Source organism: Camelina sativa, chromosome 5 (genome assembly GCF_000633955.1).
Source record: "Camelina sativa cultivar DH55 chromosome 5, Cs, whole genome shotgun sequence".
NCBI classification, from domain to species: domain Eukaryota; kingdom Viridiplantae; phylum Streptophyta; class Magnoliopsida; order Brassicales; family Brassicaceae; genus Camelina; species Camelina sativa.
In genome coordinates, this window is record NC_025689.1 from 16312322 (window position 1) to 16330016 (window position 17695).

General features: G+C 38.7%; 2 protein-coding genes across 2 annotated transcripts; both read left to right on the forward strand.

The window, feature by feature from the left end:
- Positions 12106–14882, forward strand: LOC104787042 (oligoribonuclease-like). The gene is made up of 8 exons (XM_010512535.2): positions 12106–12293; positions 12504–12590; positions 12935–13011; positions 13138–13219; positions 13312–13367; positions 14191–14277; positions 14376–14466; positions 14557–14882. Exons 1-8 carry the CDS (start codon positions 12212–12214, stop codon positions 14676–14678), a joined length of 684 nt encoding a protein of 227 aa, XP_010510837.1. The 5' UTR covers positions 12106–12211; the 3' UTR covers positions 14679–14882.
- On the forward strand, positions 16169–17695 carry LOC104787043 (transcription factor MYB104-like). Its single transcript, XM_019245513.1, has 3 exons — positions 16169–16486; positions 16564–17359; positions 17488–17695. The coding sequence occupies exons 1-3, from the start codon at positions 16178–16180 to the stop codon at positions 17583–17585; spliced, it is 1203 nt and encodes a 400-aa protein (XP_019101058.1). The 5' UTR covers positions 16169–16177; the 3' UTR covers positions 17586–17695.

A 17695-nucleotide genomic window follows, 5' to 3' on the forward strand; every position in this document is an offset into this window, starting at 1 on the left:
GATAACATTGGTGTCGACCGACACCACCTTGGTGTCGACCGACACCACCTTGGTGTCGACCGACACCACCTTGGTGTCGATCGACACCCATCCTAGAAAACCAATAATTGGTTCACGGATGTTACAAGTTCTCCCCACGGTGAAATGCTATGATGAATGAATCTCTTGCAAAACAGATTCTCTAGTTGCTTCTTCAGCTCTGCCATCTCTGCTGAAGCCATCCTTTAAGGTGCATTGGATAACAACGTTGTCCCCGGTTCCAGTTGATTTGTGAAGGGATCATACCGAGATTGTGGTAACCACTACAACGATTGGAACACATCCACAAACTCCTAAATAACTCGATTACCACTATCTGTAGACTGTCCCACTGACTCTGGCATCGAGATTGTAACCATAATGGCCTCACGCTCTTTCTTTATCATCTTCCTTGCCTGCATGGACAAGGTCATGAGACTCCCCGAAGTGGCGGGTCGCACTCCCTCAAATACCAACTTCCCTCCCGACACTCGAAAACCACTTTACCCCAATGAAAATCCAGATGTACCCTTTGACGATGCAACCAAACCATCCCCAGGATAACATCATACAACTCCACGGGACTGATAACCAAATCTGCTGGCATCAACTCTCCTGCAATCTGAGCATCTACAGCCGTCGGTGCACTCAGGGGTAATGAAGCAATGAATTGCTCAAGAATCAAACATGACATAGGACTTAAACCCACCCACCAATAAGATCCCTACACAAACCTCATGTGCTAAGAACCTAACATTCTTCACAGGCGATTCATAAAATCTGAACTACTAAATTTACCAAGTCTGAGTATCAGGAATTATACATGTGATTGCTTTAGCACTAGTTCCACCGGTCTCCATGGTTGAGTACACTTGCGGCACCTGCTCGATTCGTCCCATCAGCTGCACTCCCGGCAGAACTCTATGTTGTGCCATTGCCACCGTCATCTGCTGCAACTTTGCACACTTAGGCTTGACATACCCATGCTCCCTGCAATGGTATCACACACGAACCATCGTCTGAGCTGCTGTCGGAGCACTCCTCTGGGGATACCTAGCCACCTTGTCATCCATGCTACCGCACCTGTAGCAGTCCGCACCACTCGACCTTTGCGTAGCCTCCCACTTCCTCTTGGTTCCCTACGTAGGCTTGCAGCCATTGCCAAAACCTCCATGATGTTGAGCCTTTCTTGGGTGAACCGTTGGACTGACCGTCACCACCTTTGCTCGGATGTCCTCCTCGATCTCAACTGTTGTCTCAACCAACTCCGCCCTTGTGGCGTAACTATGCCCTCTACAATGGACCACAAGTCATCACGAAACACCCTTATGAACCTCCTGACCTGAGGCTCCTCATACTCCATCGCTCGGCTCCCAAACACCAAAAGCCGACTGAACTTCACATCTAGCTCATGAACTATCCGAGTTCCCTGAGATAACTACATACGGCCTAGTGTCTTATAAGGGAAATACTTGCAGTTGAACTCCTCCATAAAGTCAACCCAAATCATCTCTCTCTGCACTCTCCTGGCAGCCATCGACCTCCACCACAAGTGGGCATCATCTGCCAGGTAATGGACCCTTATGTCCACCCGATACTTTTCGGGACATCTGAGAAACTGGAAGTTGCGTTCTAACCTCGTCCAGCTACACAACGGTCAGTACCACTTGAGAACTGAGTTGTACCGTTCCTACGCATCTCACCCAGCATGTTGATGTACTGAAAATGAGCTCCAACACCCAGAGCCTGCGCTGGAACTGTTCCCGGAAACCGCTCCAACAACTACGCCAACAAGCCCGCAAGGCTAACATCTCCACCAGGGGCTCCTTGTGTTGCGACCCCCGCACCCAGAAGCCCAAAACCACCAGCCAACCCGGTACCGATATCATCTACACCGGCTTCGCCAGCGCCCACGACCCCATCGATACCACTACCAACCACACCCACTAACCCCTCCTAAATGCTTGCGACTCGCTGATGCCGTCAACAGTCACACTCTGGTCCACAGTGTCACTAACAACTAGGCTTTTACCCCTACCACGACCACGTCCGCGTCCACGACCAGCAACAACACCACCTCTAACTATTTGCACTACCATGAACATATGGCTAACCAAACAATTTAAACCGCACATAAATTACACAACATAGTGTAGAATCTCATTGAAGGCTCGAATAGGATATTCTAGGACCACATGCCACACAGAATAGAGTAGCTCACATAATCAATGAAACGCATGCAAATCCAAACATCAACAACAAAAAACACAGTAAACTTGTACCTAGAACCGTAAGGGTTCTAATACGAAACTGAAACAAGCCGAACCATTTTTTCATTTAAATATAATAACTAACTAGTGATCCAATACTCACAAACGACCTAACAACATTCAAAACAAAACAGCAAAAATAACCAACATTAAACCATCAATTATCCAATAAATACTTTAAAATCCAAAAATCAATAGTCTAAGAAAAATCCAGCAATTCGCAAATATTAACATAAACCAAGGAACCAACAATCCTAGGCAACATTCTAAGGACCAAACTCTAGCAACCTAATAGAAGCCAGACAACATGTCAACGAGCCTCTAGAACATCATCCTCTTCATTGCCTTTATTCCACAATCACACTTTGCATTTACATGCACCAACTGAGATGCGTGAGTATTATCACAAATACTCAGTGAAGTGATCCTCCCATCTACTGGGCTATACACACAAGCGAAAAGACAAACACAAACAATACACAAAACAAGCAAATCAGACAACTCTGGACACATGTGTCGTCATTGCGTCCTTGCGTCGACCAAGGCACTCATTGCGTCAACCGATGCAACGCCCATGCCTCGACCAATGCACTCATCGACTGATGTACATCCTACATCGATAGATGCAGTCGCGCGAAGCATTTCTGAACATGATCTCCTATGACTCCTCTCAGTTTCGTGATGCCAAATCCGTCCTCCAAAGGCCACGAACACCACGACAAACACTCAAAAACAAGCACACAAGCAATCAACACCCAAAATTACACAAAATACACATCTAATCACTTAGATCAGCCATGCTCACGCACTCACATTTTGTTTTGGTTGAACTAACGACAGACAGTAAGATCCTGCAACGCCCGTGAACCGAGTTCTGTTTTTGGAGGTTGTCTATTTAAAGGTTGTCTGTTAAATCACTTAGATCAACCATATTGTTTAAAGGTTGTCTGTTTGGTTTGTTCTCCGATTTTGTGTGGTTTAATGGTTTTGGAGAAACCCTTAAGTTCCCTATAAAAGGGAAGATACCTCTTTCTGTTTGGGGTTCTTGCTCGAGCTGTCTCATAGCTTAGAAGATGAAGAGAGAGTTGGGAGTTCTCTTTTGAAAGGGATGAGAAAGAGGATGGTTTGGGATAGACGGGAAAAGGAAGGAGATATTGGCATGAGAGGGAAGGAGAGATCAGGCAGTGGCTGGAATGTAGCTTCTCCTTCGTTGTTCAGCAAGGATGCTGGAGAGAGATATCTTGTGCTTTGGTCATAGGAGAAGAAGAAGGGAGATCCATCAACTATATGTTTTGGGGAAGGATGTGATCCATCAACTATATCGTAGTAAATAGTAGATTTTATAATCAAGTGTTGCGATTATAGTCTTAATACGGTGGTACAATGTAGAGTATATAGTAGATTTACATTGATATTGATATTTAAAACGCTGAAGCAAGAGCTGAATAAAACATTGATATTCAATATACTTATTAATCTTATTTATTACTAGATTTTGAATCCACGCTACGCGTGGATTTATTTGATATTTTTTGGTGAAAATTATATATGATTGATGATAATTATGAAATATTATCTTATAGAAAAATTTAAATTACTATTAAGGTCAAACTTTTATTTCCGATACACCAAAAATTTTTAAAAATATAAAATCAGTTGTGCTAAAAAATCAAATCTGATCAAAAGAATCTTGAATTTAATGAATAACCACATTTCACATGTTTACTTCTATATATGCTCCAAAATTTTGACTCAACTTATTTATTTCAAAACCTACAAATATCACACAAAGAAAAAAGTTAAATATTACAAAATTCAGAAAATTATGTGAGAGGTAGAATATGATGTTTGATGAAGATTTTTTATAGCTATTTATAGATAAATTTGTAGTAGTATGAGAAGTTTTTGGTTAAACATCATGGGAGTTATGGTTACTTTTCAAAAAAATAAATATACCATATGTTTTGTCTGTGTTTTTTTTTTTTTTGTAAAATACAAATTGTGTTGCATTGAATACATTAAAGTGTATTCATATGATGAAAGATTTATTTTTAAATCTTTTCAAACATCATGGGAGTTACATTTTAAAGAATTAAGATGCAATAAATTGTGTTAATGATTACTATTAAAAAAATATCAAATTGTTTTATATCTTGAAATTATTTTAGAATAAATTGATTTGATATTTTGGCACAAAAACTGTGAAACAAATATTATAATATTTTTTCAACAAATAATTATTATAATATTATAATATTTTTTTAGCTTGAAATTAGTAAAGAATTTAATAACCATCACATTATATTTTTCCAAAATTATGATATTAATATTTAAATCTTTAGTTATCAGAAATTTATTTTGTCCAAAATTATAATATTAATATTTAATTCTTTCTTATTTGTAAAATTATAATGTTATGGTAATTATATAAAATATTGATAAATGATATCTACATATAGTTACTAAAAGGACATTGTATGTCAATATATTTTGAAGTATAAAAATATCATTTAAATTTAGTGAATATGAAAAATAATGTATGTAATTTTGAGAAAATGAATTAAAAGGATTTAGTAATTGAGAAGTGATGACAGGTGTTGAAAATATACGCTGCCAAAGGTCATTGTGTTATGCAAAGTTAGAAGAAAACCTTCTCATATATTAATATTTAATTATTTCTTATTTGCAAAATTATAATGTTATGGTAATTACATAAAATATTGATAAATGATATCTACATATAATTACAAAAAGGACATTGCATAAATATCAATATATTTTTTAGTATANAGTTTTTGGTTAAACATCATGGGAGTTATGGTTACTTTTCAAAAAAATAAATATACCATATGTTTTGTCTGTGTTTTTTTTTTTTTTGTAAAATACAAATTGTGTTGCATTGAATACATTAAAGTGTATTCATATGATGAAAGATTTATTTTTAAATCTTTTCAAACATCATGGGAGTTACATTTTAAAGAATTAAGATGCAATAAATTGTGTTAATGATTACTATTAAAAAAATATCAAATTGTTTTATATCTTGAAATTATTTTAGAATAAATTGATTTGATATTTTGGCACAAAAACTGTGAAACAAATATTATAATATTTTTTCAACAAATAATTATTATAATATTATAATATTTTTTTAGCTTGAAATTAGTAAAGAATTTAATAACCATCACATTATATTTTTCCAAAATTATGATATTAATATTTAAATCTTTAGTTATCAGAAATTTATTTTGTCCAAAATTATAATATTAATATTTAATTCTTTCTTATTTGTAAAATTATAATGTTATGGTAATTATATAAAATATTGATAAATGATATCTACATATAGTTACTAAAAGGACATTGTATGTCAATATATTTTGAAGTATAAAAATATCATTTAAATTTAGTGAATATGAAAAATAATGTATGTAATTTTGAGAAAATGAATTAAAAGGATTTAGTAATTGAGAAGTGATGACAGGTGTTGAAAATATACGCTGCCAAAGGTCATTGTGTTATGCAAAGTTAGAAGAAAACCTTCTCATATATTAATATTTAATTATTTCTTATTTGCAAAATTATAATGTTATGGTAATTACATAAAATATTGATAAATGATATCTACATATAATTACAAAAAGGACATTGCATAAATATCAATATATTTTTTAGTATAAAAATATCATTTAAATTTAGTAAATATGAAAAATAATGTATGTAATTTTGAGAAAAATGAATTAAAAGAATTTAATAATTGAGAAATGAGGACATGTGTTGAAAATATACGCTGCCAATCGTGTTATGCAAAGTTAGGTGAAAACTTTCTCATATTATATAAAATAAGAAGTAATAAACTATTATTGAAAAGTTTGTAACTTGGAACAAAAAATTAGGCTGAACTTTTACGAAATTTGAAGTACGTCGTTGTCATCCACACACGAATTTGTTTACTAAATTATCAAAATTTATAAAATTATCAAGTGTTTATAAAAGCAAAAAAAAAAGACTAAGTCCAAAAACATTGTGTAATGATCATTGATCAACTGAGAAATAGCCTGCCGGCAGGTAGTAATTTTATCCACTAAAGAGGCATTCGATGAATTGACCCCTGCATCCCACCCTTCCGCTACAGCTTCGAAAAAACTTTCCTTATCCAGCCATCGTCTATCAAAGCGGAAATTGTTCCTCCCCTGCCGACGTTTGGCTTCAATGACAGCTAAAACCGATTTATGATCCGAAGCAACCATTGGTAAATAGTTCGTGAAAGAATCTGTGAACAAATCATGCCACTGTTCGTTTGGTAAAGCTCTATCTAACCGACATCTTATCGGTTTCTTATCCCGTCAACCTCTCCAGGACAGGCTCTCACCCAAGGAGGAAAACTCTAATAACCCACAATGCCAAATCATGGTATTAAAAGACACAAAAGAGGAAGCATGGCGCAACTTCCCACCCCGCTTCTCATGGTTGCCTTTGATTTCATTGAAATCTCCAATTAAAAACCAAGGTTGATCTCTGGCTAAGCTAATTCTAGTTAACCGTTCCCACACTAAATCTCGGCGTTTGGGAACCGGATCACCGTAAACAAAGGATAAGTAAATTGTTTGTCCTTTATAAGTTATCTCCACATCAATTAGTCTATTAGACTCAAATAAAAAAAGAAACATTATTATTATTATTATCATTGTAAAACAATGCCAAACCACCACTTGAACCAACAGGTTCTACAGTTTTTAAAGCTGAATAACCAAAATGACCAACAAAAGGTTCTAAAATTGAAAAAGGTTGTCTTGTTTAAGACAAAAACAAAAAATCAGGCTTGTGCTGCTTCCATAAATCCCTGAGATATCCAACTGTAGCTTTATTGCCCAGCCCCTGGCAGTTCCAACTTAGTATCTTCATTTGATGATCTTCGGAATTGGTGGCTTAGCTCCACCGGCTATACCCTTCTCCACCTCCTTTGGTTTCTGGGTACCATTATCCGCAATCAAGGCAGAACTCTTGAGAGCAGGACGTTTGCGAGGAGTGCGTACATACACATTCAGCTTCTTGGATCCAAACCCTTGTACACCCAAAACCCCCTTACCCTTGCGTGCTTTCTCCGCAACCAGAGTAGAACCTGATGCCTCCACATGTTGTGGCTCACTTTCAGCAAGATCCTTCAGCTCTGCAGAAACAATCTCCTCACCCGAAGGATGATCCTCCACTAAACCACCAATATCCAGATCCTCCAACCCGTTCTTCGCAACAACGACAGCATCCACTTGCATAGCGAGAGTCTCATCCACTTGCATAGCGAGAGTCTCATCCTCAATGGGAGGTGAAACTCCTGCCTCCTTCGCACTTCCCGTAACCATAGTGGAAACCTCCTCAGTATCCTGCACAGCTGTTTCTTGCCCAAGCGGCACCACAAGATTCTCAACAGAAACAGAGGGTGCAGTCGCTTTCGGCTGAGATTCCCCTGAATTCACCAAGGCACCCGAAGCATCCGTTTCTGCAGCAACAATGCCATCCTTTGGACCTTCATCCTGGAACAATGCCTTACGGACCACCTTAGCAGGACGAGAACCATCTGTAATATCCTCAACACCAACCGGAACAGTCGTCTCCACCTTAGTCTCCGAATGAACAGCAGCCCTCCTTGCTGCTTCTCTCAGGTGTCGGTGGTCATTATACTGAACATACGTCTGATAGCGACGCTGTTTTGTTACCGGACCACCAACTGGAAATACCGGTTTCCCCTTGGACCCCTTGTCGACCCTCCCCTCAAGTGGCCTCTTCCCATCAGCCTTAGCACCTCTGTACCCCTCCGACTTAACCGCCCCCTTGTAACTCTGATGTCGCCTATCAGCAACATCTCGAGGCAGAACAGTTGGTTCCTAAGTAGGCTCCTGCAGAAGAGGACAATGATCTTCATCATGACACATGCTGAAGCACTTGCGGCAATATCCAAACAATCTTTCATACCGTAGCGAGACAGCAGTTTCCTCACCGTTAAAGAACTCCACCTCTGTTTCAAAGCTTAGACACTTGAGACCGTTTACCGTCACTTGAACCCTCCTCCCATCAATATCCACGTCCAGCACAGTCCCCAAGGCTTCACCAATACTCCTAAAAGTCGGGCCAGCCCAAAATTGAAAAGGGACTCCCATAACACGAACCCAAAACGTTATGCTCAAAGGGTAGGATGGGTCCACATTCGGACACCAGCGGACCATGGAGACCATCCAATGATCGAAATGAAATGGAGCCAGCTTCAAAACTTCTACCATATCAGCTTCGTCATCAAAGTTGAACTAAAACTTCCCCATTCCCAAATCTGCACCAACCACCTTGCCCTCAAGGTACCAGATCCTGGAAAACATCACCAGAAGAGCCTTCATATCTTGAGCCCTTGGGTTCAAGCATCGACCCACCACCTTTTTAGCATAACCCTCGATGAGCGCCGTAGTGGAGACACACGCAGGTACAGTATGGGCGGGAGACAATTGAGGACCTAAAAGCAAAAATAGCGGTGGCACAGGAAAATGATGGCACGTCGGTGGAAAAGATAGCAGAACTTACTTGGAAGCTTCGGGAGGCATATCGGGATGAGGAGGTGTATTGGTATCAGAAAAGTAGGAGTTTGTGGATGAGATTTGGGGATTATAATACTAGCTACTTCCATGCTCAGACAAAGCAGCGGCAGGTGCGGAACCGAATTATTGGTCTTTATGATCAGACTGATACTTGGTTAACACGGGATAGTGAGGTTCAACATATTGCAGTGTCTTATTTTCAGGAGCTTTTCACTTCTTCGAATCCCGTGGGTTTTGAGGAGAGCCTAGAAGTGATCACTCCATCTGTCAGTCAGGCTGACAATGATTCTCTAACCCGGGAAGTTACTGAGTCTGAAATAAAACAGGCTTTGTTTATGAGGCATCCGGATAAGGCTCCAGGCCCGGATGGTATGACAGCATTGTTTTATCAGAAAGCATGGGGCACGATCAAAGCTGATCTAGTTTTCATGGTCATTCCTTTCTTCAGGAAGGATTTTTTAATAAACGGTTGAATGAAACAAACATTTATCTCATTCCGAAGGTGGATAACCAACCAGGATGACAGAGTTACGCCCTATTAGCTTGTGCAACATTGGGTTTAAAGTTATCTCTAAGGTTTTATGTCAACGACTGTGTCCTCTCCTCTCTTCTTTGGTCTTGGAAACGCAGTCGGCTTTTGTAGCGGGGCACCTCATTTTGGATAATATATTAATTGCTCAGGAAATGTTCCATAGTCTCCATACTAATCCATCCTGTAAAGGAAAATATATGGCTATCAAGACAGATATGAGCAAGGCTTATGATTGGGTGGAATGGCCGTTTGTCGAACACTTGCTCAGGAAGTTTGGCTTTTGTGAGAAGTGGATATCTTGGATAATGTGGTGTGTGACTTTGGCTCAGTACAGGGTTTTGATTAATGGTTCCCCACACGGGTCCATTATTCCTGATCGGGGGTTGAGGCAGGGGGATCCCCTGTCGCCATATCTTTTTATTCTATGTACGGTGGTGCTTATCGCTCATTTCAGGCGTGCAGAAGAGGCAAAACTTATTACCGGTATAAGGGTCTCTACTGCAAGCCCTCCTATTTCTCATTTGTTATTTGCGGATGATAGTTTATTCTTCTGTCGGGCTACTAGGGAACAATGTGAGGTGGTGTTGGGGATTCTCAAGCAGTATGAATCGGTCTCTGGTCAGCAGATCAATTTTCAGAAGTCCTCTGTCCAATTTGGGCATACAGTTGATGGAGGACTTTGGGAGGAACTCAAGGGAGTTTTGGGGATTACAAATCTAGGTGGAATGAGCTCGTATTTAGGCATTCTGGAGAGCCTGGGGGGATCTAAAACAAAAATATTTTCGTTTGTTCAGGATAAGCTTCAGGCACGGGTTAGTGGTTGGCCTGCACGTTTGTTATCTATAGGGGGAAAGGAAGTTATGATAAAATCTGTAGCTATGGCAGTTCCGACCTTTGTGATGACGTGCTTTCGATTGCCAAAAACGGTAACGCGGAAATTGACTAGTGCGGTCTCGAATTTCTGGTGGAGTTCATCTGGACAGTCGAGGGGTATGCACTTGATTGCTTGGGACAAGTTGTGTCACAGCAAAAATAATGGGGGATTGGGTTACAGATGTTTAGATGACTACAACACGGAGTTGCTTGCCAAACAGTTATGGCGGCTAATTATGGTTCCAAACTCTCTTTTTGCACGAGTGTTTAAAGGTCGTTACTATAGGCATTCTGATCCGTTGGATCCAATTAAATCTTACTCCCCGTCTTATGGGTGGCGGAGTATAGTTTATGCTCGCTCTCTGGTAAACAAAGGACTAATTAAACGAGTAGGATTAGGGACTTCCATCTCTGTATGGACGGACCCATGGATTCCTGCTCAATCCCCGAGACCAGCATTAAGTACTGGATCCCCTCATGATCCTCTACTTCAAGTTTCAAATCTTATTACCAGGGATTCTAATACCTGGGATATGGCTCAGCTTCAGGCTACTTTTGTACCGGAAGATATGGCTATAATTTCTGCCATACCTTTGCGACCACCGGATAAACCGGATTTGTTGGGGTGGCATTTTACTACGTCTGGTAAATATTCGGTCAAATCAGGGTACCACATGCTTCGCTCAAATATGCGGGATCCCTCTGATACAACAACTTTTGGTCCGACCATCGCCCCTCTTTGGGCGTTTTTGTGGAAGGTTAGATGTCCACCGAAGATTCGTCATTTTATGTGGCAAGTACTTTTGGGTTGTGTGGCGGTTGCAGTAAATTTAAGGAAAAGGAGAATCTGTTCTGATGCTTTGTGCGGGCTTTGTGGACTTCAATAGGAGACGATAAATCATACCCTATTTGAATGTCCACCGGCCAGACAGGTTTGGGCTTTGTCGCAGTTCCCGACGGGCCTGGGTTATTTTCCAATGGAATCAGTTTACTCGAACATGGATAGTCTTTTTTGGCGGTTCACCGATATACCATCATCGGAGGTTTTCCCCTGGATCCTATGGTATATTTGGAAAGCTCGGAATGATAAACTATTCAGTAATTTGGATTCGAATCCTCTTGCAATTCTACGGATAGCGGAGGATGAGGCCAAAGCATGGGCTCTGGCTCAGTCAAAGGGTGTGGTTGAGTTCCCAGGACACGCTGGTGTAGGTGATTCTGGCGTAAACCGGGCTTTTCAGGTTCCTAGCTCTCTTTCGAGTTACATGTGTTTTGTTGATGGTTCTTGGAAAGATACGGATTGTTTTATGGGTAGAGGATGGTTTTGTATGTCCCCTTGGGGTGATACGCCTACTATGGGCGCAACCAACCTTCGACGTAGCCTTACTCCTCTTCATGCCGAGGTCGAAGCCCTTATTTGGGCTATGCGATGCATGATTGGAGCGGATAATCAATCTGTAATTTTTCTTACCGACTGCTCAGACTTAGTGAAGATGGTGTCTTTGCCAGCAGAGTGGCCAGCTTTTCTACCGTATTTGGAGGACATTCAGGCCGATATGGAAGAGTTCGTTGCCTTCAAGCTAGTCTACGTCCGATGAGCTCAGAATGGTAAAGCAGATAATTTAGCACGGCAAGTCCGCAAGCTACCGCAACAAGTTACCTATGTTAACAATGTCCCTTCGGATTGGCTATTTTGAGTCAATTCTATAGCTGTTGTCAACAACAACAACAAAAAAAAAACAAAAAAAAATCATTGATCAAGGTTCAAGTAATAAAAGAGAATTTTTGAGAAAAACAAAAAAGGAAAAAAAAAAGGTCCAAAACCCAAACACGATCCCTAATTGTTACTAACTGTTTGTTACCTACCATCTAGACGGACCCCTAATGTATATACCGATTAGATGCGCACTTGACCTTCTTCCTCCGACTCCGATTAAATGGACAAGCTCTCGAATGCTTTCTCTCTTCTCGCTTTCGCCGACGAAGATGCTCCCGTAGCTTCTTCTTCTTCTTCCTCTGGTATCTCCTTGTTCCCTCTTACCCTTTTTTTGCCTCTTACACAAAACAAGCTTAGGTTTCTTTGCGCGAGTCAATTGATTCTTAATATATTGATGTAGAGAGTTTTAAAAGAGTCAATTAAAGGATTGAAGATCTTTCAGTTTTAGATTTTTGCATATGGCATCGCCTAGATTTATTGTTTTGAGATTGATCTTTGTGAAAATTTTATAGTGAAACAAGAAGAGAAAGCAAAAAATGGGTCAACTGAGGTTGGAGATTACAAGCAGCCACTTGTTTGGATTGACTTGGAGATGACTGGTAATCTTAAACTGACTTGTTCATCATCTGTTAAAAAAAACCCTGCCTTTGGATGCTAATTATAATTTTTCTTCATTGAATTTTTGGTAGATTAGTGTATTTAGTGTTCTAAATGCTCTACACATCTATAGTATAGTCACTCCTTCTTTGATTAATAAATCTTCTTTTTCAATTTGTTTGTTTGTCATAACTATGCTCTGATATGTGTTCCTTTGAAGGTAGTCCTGACTGTAAATTCAACTCTTTATATTACTTTACACATGTACTAACACACAGTAAAAGGATCTTGGTCCTTGAAGATTCTTTTAGATCGTCTATGTTCTTATTCTTACTATATTGTGTAGGTCTAAATGTTGAAGTTGACAGGATATTAGAGATTGCATGTATAGTTACTGATGGAAATTTAAGCAAATCAGTGGAGGTAAATTCTTCTCTTCCTTAGCCTTCCAAAATATTCTACTTTTTTAAGATGAAACACTCTTATTCCTCAACCGTAGATACTTGCTTTTTTAGGTTTTGTTAGTGAATTTAGTTTTTCTGCTGTCAGGGTCCAGATTTAGTTGTACATCAAACAAAAGAATGTATGGATAAAATGGGTGACTGGTGTCAAACTCATCATGGCGCTAGTGGTAAGTTTCTCTCCTGATATTTTCTTTACTAGAATCTCTGTATTTCCCTCCCATGGATTTAAACTATATGACATCTGGGACAATCACTTCAGGGTTAACGAAGAAAGTGCTCCTTAGTACGATAAGTGAAAGGCAAGCTGAGAAAGAGGTAAAAAAGAAACATGTAATACTGGACNATTCTTCTCTACCGTAGCCTTCCAAAATATTCTACTTATAAAGATGTTTATGATACTTTGTTTTCTTTTCTACCCAAGAAGTTTCCTCAAATTGTTGAAAACTTTTTTCCATTCACGAAATGTGGTTATTTCATAGTCAATAAGCTACAGTGTCGATAAACTTTCTTAGAGAAGAATAAGTTTTGATCAATGGGATATCGTGGTGACTCAAAATCACTGCCATCAGTTGGGAAAAGAGATCAGAAAGTTCTTGTAGGAATGTGGAATTACACAGTACTCAGTTTTGTGGTTTTAGCGGAGTTTGCAAAACATCTCAATCTCTTTTAGATGAAACACTCTTGCTCCTCAACCGTAGATACTTGCTTTATTAGGATTTGTTAGTGAATTAGTTTCTCTGTTGTCAGGGTCCAGATTTAGTTGTACATCAAACAAAAGAATGTATGGATAAAATGGGTGACTGGTGTCAAACTCATCATGGAGCTAGTGGTAAGTTTCTCTCCTGATATTTTTTATAACTAGAATCTCTGTGTTTCCCATGGATTTTTAAACTATATGACATCTGGGACAATCACTTCAGGGTTGACGAAGAAAGTACTCCTTAGTACGATAAGTGAAAGGCAAGCTGAGAAAGAGGTAAAGAAACATGTAATACTGGACTGGTTTGTTGTTAAATTTAGCTAAAAAGTTAAAAGAGCATCTCTGTCTATCTTTAATATCAAGACCAAAACATTCAATCTTTTTGTAAATGTTTTGGTGATGGTTAACTGAAATGTTATACTGTGGGTTGCTCTGCAGGTCATTGAATTCATAAAGAAGCACGTTCGTTCTGGAAATCCACTTTTAGCAGGAAATTCTGTCTATGTTGATTTCCTTTTCTTAAAGGTAGGTAGCTAGAACTTGAATGTATCCTCACTCTGGTCTCTAAAGCTAAACAGTTACATCTTGAATCCTTGATTATAACCAATGTTTATATTTTACAGAAGTACATGCCAGATTTGGCTGCTCTTTTCCCTCATGTACTTGTTGATGTAAGTAGCGTCAAGGCTTTATGTTCCCGATGGTTCCCCAAAGGTAACGATAAAAACTCTTAAATGGTGCTTGTCATCTATGAGAACAAATACGTAAAATAAGTTTGTATATGTTTTTGTGGGGTGAATACAGAGAAAAACAGAGCTCCTGCAAAGAAAAACAACCACAGAGCCATGGATGATATAAGAGAAAGCATAAAGGAGCTTAAGTACTACAAGGAAACAATATTCAAAGCAAACAGAGCAAGAAGATGAGTGGAGTTAGGTCCTGGGATATGCAGTTAGACGAATCCGGTTTAGTTTTGGGACATTGTCAAATTTATTCTCGTGATGATTGTACTCTGAAACCTCAATTGAACTGTGGTTTCCTGATAAAACCAAACAAGAATGTTTCCCTACAAAAAGGATCATCCTTGTTTGTTAATTTGGGAGAGGAAGCAAAAAAAGTTCATTGATCTATTGCCAAGTTTAGTATTTTTAAGCACCAAAATTTTGGGTTAAATTGACAAATCGAAAAGTACCCAATCCGTCTAATTTCAAAGGGATATCTGATCAACACAAAAGTCAAAAGAAAATATGTAAAAGAACTAAGAACCTAGGGACCAAAAGTGCAAAAACGAGAAAAACCTGAGAAGCTCGAGTTCATCTCTTCCGATATTGTTGGGATCGATTTTGATCTGCACATTTTTTATTTTTTATTTCTTTTTTCTTTTTTTTCTTTTCAAACCATATATATATATATATATATCGATGCCTTATAAACCCCTAAAACTCAGACGTAAACCTTTTTTTTTTTTTTCCGTCTTTCTCCTCTCCGATTTGTTGCAACATTTCAATGGTGTCTAGGATTAATAGACGTTCTTCTCTGTGATTAGTTCTATATCTCCATGGTTTAGGTATACGCTTCATCTTCTTCTTTTTTTATAACCCCTCCATGAAAGTGAGGTTTAAGGTTTCTTTAATGGTGTGTTTAATTTTTCTCAGGGAGATTTATGGGTTGATGATCTAATACCTCTTTAGATTCTTCTTCTTCTTCATCATATACGAATTACAACTCCCGTTGATCGCTCGTTAACCGGAATCGGCTCAGTGAATTTTCTCCGATCTCAGTGTTCTTGTAAACCGGTTTCTTGATCTCAGTGGTGACATCGGTTTTTATACTTGTCATTTCTAAACCGACTACAATTTCGGCAGGTAGAGAAAGTTTCAAACCGGTTTTGGCAAATTCATTTCTTGATTCGGATTTATTTCCTTGGAACTGATTTGTATTTTTTTTTTCTTTTTTTTTTTTTTTTTTTTTTTTTTTTTNTTTTTTTGTTATCAATGGTTGATTTTAGGAGAATTAATTGATGTTCGAAGACGTTCATAATCATTTCCTATGTAAGTTTCTAAATTCTCTTGTAGTTATTGTAATTTGTACATTGATTAGGAAATAATAATAAAGAAAAAATCTATATTTGTAATAATCAAATTAACTTAATCAGTGTAAATTTTTAAACAATTTTTGTATGCACACGTATATTAACCAAACCTAGTACAGTATGATTAATAAATAAAGCGACATGAGGGAGTTATTATTGGTTATTTTAGTTTTCTTTATTTGCTTGTTTGATTGCCAAGAAAACTAAACTCTCGGGTGCAAGAAAGTGACTAGAAAACGTTAATGTTGATTTCTTTTTTTTTTAGCTAGAATGAAACTTACTGTATATTTTTGTTTTCTCATCTTATATTTTCACAGATGAAGGTAACACAAGATGGGCAAAGTTCGCAATGATTCAGGATCAGACGATGATAATGCAACCGAGAAAACTTTTACAAAAGGTCCTTGGACACAAGCAGAAGACAACCTTTTGATAGCTTATGTTGATAAACACGGAGATGGCAACTGGAACGCTGTTCAGAAACACTCTGGCCTTTCTCGCTGTGGTAAAAGTTGTCGCCTTCGTTGGGTTAATCACTTGAGACCGGATTTGAAAAAAGGCGCTTTTACTGAGAAAGAAGAGCAGCGTGTTATCGAACTTCATGCTTTATTGGGAAACAAATGGGCAAGAATGGCTGGTGAAGTATGTAACTTTAGTATCCCCTTTTGTACTCTCTCTGTTCTCTTGTTTTTGGTCTAATCTTTTTTGTGTCTTTTCAGCTGCCTGGGAGAACAGACAATGAGATAAAGAACTTTTGGAATACAAGACTGAAGAGACTGCAAAGACTTGGCTTACCTGTTTACCCTGATGATGTTCGAGAGCAAGCAATGAATGCTGCAACACAGTCTGGTTTCAACAATGGTCTTTCATTGGATGGTCATCATAGTCAAGACTCTTTGGAGTCAGACAGTGTTGAGATACCTGAATTGGATTTCCAGCACTTGCCACTCAACCAATGCTCTTCCTACTACAAGTCAATGCTTCGCAGTGTTCCAACCAGTGGCGTGTTCGTGAGACAAAACCCGTGTTTCTTTCAGCCTAACGTGTATAACATGATGTCATCATCTCCTTACATTTCTACCGGCAAACGTTCTAGAGAACCAGAAACCGCGTTTCCTTGCACCGGTGGATCATATGCGATGAACGTGCAAAGCCCTCCGCTCTGGAACTATCCTTTTGTCGATAACATTTCTGAACAGTTACCGGATAGCCATTTGCTTGACGATGCTACATATTATTCTCCTCCTGAGCCTCTTATTCACGAGCTCCCTTCATTCCAATATTTTAATCCTCATGAAGAGCCTGGAGGAGCACAACAATCTAACTCAATGCAGGAGCATGAGTCAGACAACACTTTGGTCCAGTCCCCTGTGTCACCATCATCACTATACGATGGATTGTTGGAATCTATTGTATATGGATCAGCAAGGAAAAAACAGGTAACCGATACTGATTTAGAATCCACACTGCCGCTTCAGTCCTCTCTTCTTGGCCATACAGATGAACCTACAACAGGTAATACTCTTCTTTTCTTCTCTTTTTTTAAAACTCTTTACGCATTACATGCACTTCATTGTTTGTTCATTCAGTTCAGGAAGTCTCCTCTTCTCCATTTACATGACAAACCTTCAACTGTGAAACAGATAATTTTGGTTCAACTTCTTCAAATGAGAGACGCATATCCTTTGATGGTGATTGGATAAGACTACTTCTCGGTGAGGATACAGGTACCACCAAGTAGAAGAGGCGTTTTCCCAAAAATAAATAGCGATGATTAGGTTTTATTTCTAAGTAAAGCACCCTTGTTATGCGTTATTTGATGAGTACTGTATAAGATTTGATCAGATATGG